The sequence below is a fragment of the Nannospalax galili genome, unplaced genomic scaffold, assembly GCF_000622305.1.
Source record: "Nannospalax galili isolate Female #2095 unplaced genomic scaffold, S.galili_v1.0 scaffold1951, whole genome shotgun sequence".
Lineage (NCBI taxonomy): Eukaryota > Metazoa > Chordata > Mammalia > Rodentia > Spalacidae > Nannospalax > Nannospalax galili.
In genome coordinates, this window is record NW_008329136.1 from 7,359 (window position 1) to 17,492 (window position 10,134).

General features: G+C 39.8%; 1 protein-coding gene across 1 annotated transcript in view; it reads left to right on the forward strand.

Annotated features, from left to right (window-relative positions):
• Spag17 (sperm associated antigen 17) overlaps window positions 1-10,134 on the forward strand; it is a gene marked incomplete at its 5' end in the record, with an annotated part of 39,083 nt that overhangs the window by 1,873 nt on the left and 27,076 nt on the right. Inside the window, 2 exons of the mRNA XM_029563403.1 lie at window positions 2,384-2,528; window positions 6,499-6,653. Coding sequence (XP_029419263.1) covers window positions 2,384-2,528; window positions 6,499-6,653 — 300 coding nt within the window. The remainder of the gene's footprint in view (window positions 1-2,383; window positions 2,529-6,498; window positions 6,654-10,134) is intronic.

A 10,134-nucleotide genomic window follows, 5' to 3' on the forward strand; every position in this document is an offset into this window, starting at 1 on the left:
ACTTTGGACAGGAACCTGGAGGCAGGAGCTGAAGCACAGACAATGGAAGAATGCTGCTTACTGGCTTGCTCCCCTGGCCCATGCTCAGCCTTCTTTCTTATATAATACAGAACAACCCGCCCATGGGTGGCACCGCCCACAGTGAGCTGGGCCCTCCCACATCACTCAAAAATCAAGAAAATACCCCACAGATATGGCCACAGGCCAGTCAGTGGAGAAAATTCCCCAGTTGAGGCTCCCTCTACCCAGGTGTGCCAAATTGACAACTAAAGCTATTCAGCACAGTAGATTATTTGACTTAATATGCAATTTTGCTGACTATTTCCTAGTTACAATGCTAATTTTCCTCATTGATCCCTATTACCATTATGGAAACATGAACCAATATCCAAGGACGGAATCCAGCCCAATCTAAGCACCAGATACCTGAGAGAATGGAAGCAATGATGATAACAAGCATCGAGGACTCACTGTGCCTAGTCCCTGCCCTCCCCATATACCAACTCTTTCATTTTTCACAATGAACTATTGTCTCCATTTTACAGATAAGAAAACTAGAGAATTTGAGCCTTTGCCTAAGGTCACACAGCAAATGAAGAGACAGGATGTGAACCCCAAATTGTATGCCAGATCCCATATACTTAACTATGCAAGAATTGACATAAAAAACAATGGAGTTTTACAACCCCTGATCTAAATATCATATTTAAGAGGGAGTGCTGTACTTGTGAGGAGACCTGGGGTTTTGCCCAAGCCACAGTTTCCAGGAGACATAGGACTTTACACAAGCTTCTAATCTGGATTTCCTCATTGAGAAACTAGAAATAATAGTCATTCTTTTAAATGGTTGAAATGGTTAATGCCTAGCACTTACCAAGATTTCAGACGTCTTCTTAATACTGTGTATATTACTAACACTAAGAATAACAGCAATTATTCCACCTTATGGTGGTCAGAAAATAGCAATGTAATGTGGTGTTATAAAATGTTTGAATAATTCTAAATAATAATGTGTAAATATCTCTAGTAGGTAGAGAGTTAACATTAGTAATTGTTAACCCAGTGGCCACTGAATATAAAATACATTATCAGTGTCATTTACTTCACATAACATTCCTAAGAACATGTTAGCATTGGCTCCAATTTGAAGATGATGTAAGCAGAGTAGAGAGAGGTTAAGGGATGTACCTAAACACCCAGCCAGCGGAGGTGTCAGCATTTGATTCTGGAAGATTGATTACAGAACTCATACTCTCAATTACGCATTCCTGGATGAAAGTGCCAGTGATGAGAACCTAAATCAATGCTCAGCACACATTTCCCCTCACACAGTAATGTCTGCCTACCATGGTGATAGAGGAACATATAATCCCCTGCTCCCAGAAGCCCTAGAAGTAGCTAGAGAATTTATTCCCACATACAGACCACTGAGTAAAACACTGTCTCCTATAGTTAAGACAATACACATCTGGAAAAAGAGAATGCCTGATGATTAAAATACGCACTATGCAATCTGCAATTCTATGATTGTTGATTGCGATCTCCATAACAAAACACTGAGGTGGAGTTTGGAGTCCAGTGTATTTTTCAGGGATATCATCTGTTCAAGGAAAAGGGGGGGGGGATGGTTGAGTTGTAGTGTGGACCCAACAAAGCTGTAGTCAACTCAACAAACATCTCAGGAGCAAGTGTTACCTGTCCTGATGTCCCAAGTCTTGAAGGAATGACTAGACCCATGGAACCCCACCTCACTTGGTCACTGGACACAGCCGTGAAGAAAGGGGTTGAGTCGAAGGCAAAGTATCTGCCTTCTTCAAAGGAAGACGCTGAAAAAGCCAAGAGCCGGTAGCTGCTTGCTGGCTGTGCTCCCCAGGTTTGGGAGTGAGTCCTTTCTTAAATGGGGTTCTGGGTCACACATCACCACATCCAACACTGTGTGCATGCTCGCATACTCACATGTGCAACATGTGGATTTAGAACTTCACCAGTATCTTAGTCTGTTTAAGCTGTTATAACAAAATGTCAGCTCCTGGGTAACTTATAAACAAGAGAAAGTCATTTTCGGAAGTTCTAGATGGTAGAAGATTCAAGAGAGGGTGCATCTGAGCCTGTGAACTTTATCTCAGATTAACCTAAATCAATCCAATCCTGATGCTACCCTTTTGATCCACAAATGTGCTCCAGTACTTAATTTTTGAGTGACTTTGAGAAATTTTCTTGACTTCTGTAAGCCTAAATTTCCTCCTCTATTAAATGGAAAAGGAGTAGATGAGGTAGATAAGATAAAACCTTCACTTTCCCCCTTATTCAATAAAGCATAGAAATAAGCATGTGGAGTTTACCCATCGAGGCCAGTGGTGATGGTCTGCCTGTATATGTGTAGGTTATGACTACTCGTGAAGATAAGGTGGTCATTGTTGAGAAGAAGGATGGTACACGGATCGTGGATCATGCTGATGGTACCAGAATTACAACCTTTTATCAGGTTTATGAAGATCTTATTAGCCCTCAAGATGATGAAAAAACAAGTAAGTTATATTATTCAAGAAAATAGCTGAAATGTTTTGTAACTTTTTAACATGAGACAGGTAGAATCCTCACTATTGAAAATATTCATAAAAGAATAAGTCAAGGGGCTGGAGAGATGGCTCAAGTGGTTAAGTGCACTGGCTGCTCTTGCAGAAGACCCGGGTTTGATTCCCAGCACCCACATGGTGGCTAAGAACCATCCATAACTGCAGCTCTGAGGGGATCTGACACCATCTTCTGACCTCCTCAAGCATTGGACACATGTGGTACACTTGCAAGCATGCAAGCAAAACACTCGTACACACAAAATAAAATAAATAAACCTTTAAAAAATAAAACAAGTCAGCCAACCAAAGAATACCCATGTAGTTCAAAGCAAATCCTATGGAGCCTTGTATCATTATTGTTATTAATATTATTATTGTTATTATTTGCAGTTTATCTTGGTTTTTTTCATTTAACTGTATTTTTGTTTGGTTTGCTTTGGTTTTTGGAGGATTGTCTTCTTTTGAGACAGGATTTCCTGTATTCCCAACTGGCCTGGAACTCACTCTAGGGACCAGGCTGGCCTCGATCTCACAGAGATCTGTTGGCCTCTGCCTCCCGAGTGCTGGGATTAAAGGCATTGAGCTGTATTTTTAATAAATAAAATTGTATCTATTTATCATGTGCAACATATTTTGAAATGTGTGTATATTGCAGAATCATTGAGCAAAGTGCCTCACATGCATCGTTTTTTTGAGTTGAGAACTCTTAAAATCTACTCTTAGCAATTTTAAATACATTAATATATTTACTACAGTCACTATGCTCTTCAAGATATCTGGAAGTTACTTTCCCTGTAATGGATGCACTGTACCCTTTGACACCTTTAGAAATCACACAACCCCTAGGCATCAGCATTCTACTCTACTTTTGTGAGCTCAACTTCTAAAATTTCATATGTAAATAGTGTTTGTTCTCCTGTTCCTGGCACTCACTCAACATAAGGCCTCCAGCTCCATCACAAACGACAGGCTTTCCTTTTTTCTTTAAAGCTGAACAATATTTCATCATGTATCTTCATCACATTTTCTTTACCCATGAAGGACACTTAGATGGATTCTAAATCTTGGCTCTTGTGAATCATGGCTACAATGAACAAGGGAGCACGTTAATACCTCTTATTGTGCTGTTTATCCTCAGTAGAGACAGGAGTTGTAACATCTGTGTTGGCTGATGAACGGTAATGGTCTTGTCCCCTTTTATTACTAAAAATTTATAGTCCAAATTGATGACAACTAAAAACTAATAATCATGATTGATTCATCCTTGATACTGACTCTAAGATCTGTCTCCTTTGACCATTAGCAAGTTTACTTTTATAAGCAGGTGACCTCAGACAAGTCTTTCACATCTAAGTATCTCACTGTCAGAAAGATAGTGTAAAAATAAGGAAGCTGCCAGGCACCCAGTTTTAATCCCAGCACTCTGTGAGATGGAGGCCAGCCTGGTCTACACAGTGAGCTTCAGGCCAGCTGTAGACCCTTTTTCAAAAATAAAAATAAAAATAAAAAACAAGGAAGCTGCAATTACTAATTAACTGTAACCTGCTCAAAGAATTTGGAAGTATACCACTCAACCTAACCTAAATTTAAAGAGCATTTACAAAGCCAAGTTATTCCCTGACTTCTTTTCCTCTAATTTCCAGTTTTGTAGTTACTTATTGTATATATTTAAGGTATATAACACAGCACTCTAATATCTGCAGAAATAGTGACCACCCTAGTCAAACAAATTAACATATCCATCACCTTACAGTATTACCTTGTACATATATATATAGATCAAAAATAACTAAAATATACTTTATTGGACTAGTTCCATTGTGCAATACAATATTGTTGACTATAGTCCTCATACAGAACAGTAGGTCTCTAGAATTGTTTATCTTGCCTAAGTGACTTTTATCTCTCCATCCCTCCCTATAACATCACGTGTATCATAAGACATACTAACTTTGAGTTTCTGTGTATAGATACACTTTCCTATGTTTACAGAAGGAAACGGGTACAAGGGTGCTATTTTCAACACTAAATATGATTGAAATATTGAAGAATCATAAATTCCCGCCAGCGACAGAATAGAAAAACAAAATATATGTTACTAAAAGGAACACTATGTAGTGGTGATAAGGAATCATGTAATACACTCAACATAAGCATATATATATATATGTATATATCACTAAATCAAACACAGACATACACCAAGAGTGCTAGAGACTCCAAGCAAAGTAATACATGCCCATAATCTTAGCATCCAGGAGGCAAAAGCAGGAGGACCAGGAGTTCAAAACCAGTTTGTGCTGCATAATGAAACCCTCTGTCAAAAAAATTCCGAATCATTAGATAACAAGTATACGTCTCACTACTCATTAAAGAAGCTTCTTTGTGCACAATTGACTGGAACCAGGAGATTGGGTCCCAGTGGCCAGTGAACTCCACACAATTGGTCAAAATATAGAGACTAAATGACTGAGAGATTCCCAGCCCTAAGTGATACATCTATAATGCAAACTCCACACTTTTTAACTTTAATGCAACTTTTTAACTTTAAGGCTCAGGGAACATGGAAGAAGATGGGGCAAAAAGAAATGTAAAAGCCAGAAGGACAAGACACCTGCTGAAAATGCATTCTACACATGATAGGGAATCCACACCTATGAAATCTCCATAGTATGATCATCTAATGTGATCTTCAATAATGACAAAACCAAACCAAGGTGGATGGGGGAAATTTCATGGGATCCCACCTTTAGATAAAGAGCTACAGGCAATCAATAGATGCTGAGAGAAGGAGAATGAATTTTCTTCATGGACTAGCTCCCTGAGAGGTTATCTGATCCCAAGCAGTTAGCCCTAAACACAGATATGCACAAGCACTGCTAAATGGGCTCAGTACACTATGTGTATATGTATATTTATAAATGTATGTACATCTATATAACAATAGTAATTAAACCACAGGACAAGAAATCGAAAGGGAGTGGTTGGCCATGGGGGGAGTTGAAAGGGAACTGAGGGTGGAAATAATACATGTACAATGCTGATGTATGAAATTATATATAAAATGAAATATAAAAAATTGTTTGAGACCTCAAAACAATGCTGAAGAAGACACAGGTACAAAATGATAGGCACGGTAATTATATAATCACGTAGCATAGTATAGTAGTATATGATTTATGTAAATATAAAGCACATAAATCCTCACACAGTGTTCTTAACCTATATTCAGATAACAATGTAAAAATGAACTGCAAAAGTAAATAGAGTCATTTAAGGAAAGCTCAGCTTTATCTACAATTTTCTTCATACACATATGGTAAATTTTTAAATATTTTTTATGTGTATGCGTGTATTGCCTGCATGTAGGTAAGTGCACCCGTGTTGTGCAGTGCCCACAGAGAACAGAAGAGGCCGTCAGAGCCCCTGAAACTGGAGTTACGGACAGTTGTTAGCTTCCATGTGGGTGCTAGGATTTGAACCTGGGTCTTCTCCAAGAACAATTGGTGTTCTTAACCACTGAGCCATCTCTCCAGCCCCCACATATAATAAATTTTGAAACAATATGATAAATAGTAACAAACATCCATGAGGCAGGAGGACCAGGAGTTCAAAACCAGTTTTCACCGGTGAATATATTATGTGCTTTTCAACTTTTTAACTTTAAAAATTAGATGTTTCCAACTTCTTAAAAAGAATACTGAGAATAAAACAGTATATAAAGTATGAAGATGTATTCTAGAACTATTCTGAATTGACAAGGACCATCGGCCATACTCCAACCCTGTGGAGTTCTTAGCACCCAGGTTTTTAACCCTGGAGAATCCACATAGCCAGGAGGCAGTAGGCAAATCCGTAGTCTGAGGCCTGTCTCCACTGTATGCACCCTATCAGATCTGTTTACCTTGCATTTTGCCTGTAGCTGAAGGTCCCAGGACTGTCACCAGACAGGTGAAGTGCATGCGGATAGAAAGCTCACACTATGCCACTGTTATCACCAACTGTGAGGACAGCAGCTGCTGTGCCACCTTTGGGGATGGAACGTCTATTATTGCAAAGCCACAGGGAACATACCAGGTAGGTCAAGGTGGGAAGTGAGACCAGCCAAATGTGAGTGTCTATTCTGCTAGCAGAATCTGCTCCCCCGGGACAGTGGGGATTTCTGCAGGGAAGACGGCTGCTGCTTTCCTTACCCCTGACCTTAGAATACACTTTTCACACTCTTGTTCATTCATCTTTTCAATCCATTCCAGGGAGACGTTGTCCTGCTGGTTGTACTTTGTATTGGGGTTCTAACCAAAATGCTCCATTTTGCACCATGGAGACAGAAGTACTTAGATGACCTGACTTATACCTATCTGCCTCTTTCCACTGCTTGCCACCTCTAACTTCATTCTTAAGTCCCATCTACCCCTAATGTCTCTCAGCAGAGCAGGAGGGAGCAGGTAGTCTTTATGGTCCTGGGGCTGAGTGTGAAGGAACAGTTTACCCAAATGAAGTAAAGCTTTGCCCTTCAGAAGGAAGAAAGTGCCAGCACCCTTCTCCAGTCTCTCTGCATTTGCTTCTGAAGCACAGTAGCGCTGTGTCAGCCTGCAGTCCCTAAACTCTCGGAAAACCTTGCCTTCCCTTTTCTCCTTGCTAGAGAAGGGACCGAACCCAATATATTACATACCATGCAGCAAGACACTGAGACTTGAGCATCAGAAAGTGATGGGCGAAAGTCTCAATGAAAAATAAAATGTGGTATATTCCTAAAAAGAATACTGTGTAGTAATGACAAGGAACCACAGAATGCACTAAATATAAACACACGCACTCACACACACTCACAATACACTATAAACATGCACAGCTTGTTACTGTGACAGTTGCTGAGCCAGTTTATCCCTCCCTGGTCTCCCTGATCATTGTATCTGTCTTTATATCCATCTCTCTCTCCATCCAGTGTTGACTCTCACAGGGCAAGAAAAGTGCTGAAGCGAGCGATGAAAGAAAATCTGGATGTGAATTTTTTCATCCTTAGCTTAGGCAATGACACCCAAAATAAAAGCATCACCAAAATTTTAAAAAGGAAAAGTTTATGCTTCAAAGAACACTAAGAATGCCAAAGATAAACTACAGAGTATATTTCTTACATGTAACATACCAGATACTAGTCTAGAACATACGATTAAAGAACCCCCACAACTTAGCAATAAGAAGGCTTAATAATTTGATTTTTAAATGGGCAATGAATTTAAATTCCTCCAAAAAATACACAAACAATAAATAAGCATCTGTAGTCACTAAGGAGATACAGACCACAGCACACGAGAAGATGCTCAGAATCCATAGTTGCTAGAGAGATAATATGGTAATATGAGAAGATGCTCAGCATCTGTAGTCACTAGGGAATGAAAACCAAACCACAGTCAATATCACTTTGCATGAACTAGAATGGTTGCAACCGAGAAGATAATCTCAAGTGCTAAGAGTAGGAAGATCAGGAGCCGCATATATTGTTGGTGGAAATGTACAATGGTGTTTGACAGTCCCTCAAAAAGCAAACAAAACTGTCACATGACCCAGCAATTCCATTCCTAAATACACAAATATATAAGAACACAGAGCTATGAGATGCTTACACATGGATAACAGCATTCTTTTTCCAAGTTTTTTTTTTTTAATTTTGTGTATGAGCATTTTGCCTGAATGTGTATCTATGCACCACGCTCATGCAGTGTCCATAGAGTCCAGAAGAGGGCATCAGAACCCCTGAAACTGGAGTTACAGGTGGTTTGTTAGCCACCATGTAGGTGCTTGGAACCAAACAAAAGTCTTCTGCAAAAGAAGTAAGTGCTCTTAACCACTGAGCCATCTCTCCAACCCCCAATTCAGCGTTCTTAATAATAGCAAGAATGAACTCAAATGTGTGTTAACTAGTGAGCTGATAAATAAAATGTGGTATTGCAATAGAATATTGTTCATCTCTGAAATGCAATGATTTATGGATACAAGCTACAAACTGCTGAATCTCGAAAACCTCATACTAAGTGAAGGAAGCTACCTAGTGCTGCTTCCATTTGTATGCCAGGTCTAGGATAGGTAAATCCGTAGAGAAAGATTAGTGCTCACCAGGCCTTAAGGGCAGAGATGATGCAGTGACTGCTAATGAGGTTGGGGTTTCTTTGGAAGGAATGATACAAGCATTCTGGAATTATTTATAATGTGTAATTGTGTATAATTATGCACACGTTTTTAATATACTAGACTTATCAAATCATACACTGCTAAGGGATGGAATTATAATATGGAAATTATAATTCAAAAAAAGACACTAGAAATCATTACATAAAAGCTATTGCGAGACAGCCTGAGAAGGTGGGTTCCGACCGCCATCGTGTAGTGGCTCTGATCCCAGCAGACCTCTAGAGAGTGCTGAGTTCTGGCCTCCCTCTGGCCTCTCTCTGACACAGGCTGAGAACACAGGGGACTGTCTGAGAGCCCCCAGATCCTACCTCCACTTGCTGTTGAGCTTCCCCTAAATGCACCATACCTATCCCCCTGCCTTTTGTGAGGCCCCTCCCAAAGCCCCAGGGAAGATCTGGCTTTGATAGGCTAAGGCTGAAATCCTAGCAGACAGCCTGGGGGAGTGGGTTCCTACCTCCATTGTGTAGCAGCTTTGATCTCAGCAGATCGCCAGCATTCTGGCCTCCTTCCAGCCTCTCTCTGACAGCAGGGCTGAGAATGCAGGCTAAAGCTGAGATCCTAGCAGACAACCTGAGAAGGTGGACTGACTGCCTGAGAGCACCCGGATCCTGCCTCCACTTGGTGAAGGAAGCCTGAATGTACCTGACTGGAACCTGAATTGGGCTTCTGTGGGTACTCCTGAATAGCTGATCTGAAGCCATCAGGTCCCTCCACATTAAACCTGAGAGAACCTGAACCTTGTACCAACCAGCTTTGCATAACCAATAAAGAAAGGATCTAAGCACCCGGATAATACAAACAGAAGCATACTTCAACTTAATTCTCATATCAGAATCATAAACAACAAAAGAAATTCACATGCCAAAACCACAACGAGAAAGCCAAAACACTATATCCCCACCAAACTCCACCAATTCTGTAGAAGAGTTCTACAAGGAGAACCCCTTAGAGATAACCCAGGACACTGACTTTAAAAGAACAATCATAAACATGATCAAGGAATTCAATGAATTTAAAGAACACATGAACAAAATAATCAAAGATCTAAAGGAAGATGGGGATAAACTTCTACATGAACTCACAGAGAGATAGAAATATTGAAGAAAACTCAGGCAGAAATGAAGAAGGAAGTGCAAAACTCAATAAGCCAACTTGAAACAACGGAAAAGTTTCACCACTAGAATTAAAGAAATAGAAAACAGAATATCAACACTGGAGGATAAAGTTGAAGAACTGGACCACTCAAGGAAAGATTATGAAAAAAATTTAAAAACATAGGAATGTGTATGAGTGTATTACCTTTAAAAAAAATTTTTTTAAAGAAAAAGAAAATGATAGGTGTTTGGATAGAGAGAGGAGAGGGATCTGA